The 386-nt window shown below is 48.7% G+C and overlaps 1 protein-coding gene across 1 annotated transcript in view; it reads left to right on the top strand.

Annotated features, from left to right (window-relative positions):
• Positions 1-386, top strand: part of LOC119592568 (cytokine receptor-like) — a gene marked incomplete at both ends in the record, with an annotated part of 15,448 nt that continues 15,062 nt past the window's right edge. The window contains 1 exon segment of the mRNA XM_037941445.1: positions 1-323. Coding sequence (XP_037797373.1) covers positions 44-323 — 280 coding nt within the window.

The raw sequence follows: 386 nt of genomic DNA, 5'->3' as shown, positions 1-386 counted from the left end.
GTCACAGTGAATAAGAGACTTCGAGTGAGCGGAAAACACTGCCATGAGGCCCTTGTCTCACATCAACCTTTTCGAAGTCAGCCTCCTCGTCTTGGCCCTCCGCGCTCTCTCCCTCGATACGTCATGCACAAAAGGAGAGACGTCATGCAATTCCACTGCCATGAGTCTAAACGCCCTCTCTATGGTAAGCAACGCTGTTCAGTCTCCTGTGCTCAGCAGTGACATGGGCAGTTCAACTCAACGCCCCTGGATCATCAGTACCTCCACTACAACCGGCATGACCTACGAATGTTATGAAGGAAGCTCCCCATTCGCCGGCATAGGTAAGCAGACTACTGTTACTGTTATTATCATTAGCATTTTCACATTTAACACTATCATGTTTT

Source organism: Penaeus monodon, chromosome 30 (assembly GCF_015228065.2).
Source record: "Penaeus monodon isolate SGIC_2016 chromosome 30, NSTDA_Pmon_1, whole genome shotgun sequence".
Taxonomy (NCBI): Eukaryota; Metazoa; Arthropoda; class Malacostraca; order Decapoda; family Penaeidae; genus Penaeus; species Penaeus monodon.
The sequence above is the reverse complement of the archived record's forward strand: the minus strand, read 5'-3'. Positions and strand labels throughout refer to the sequence as shown.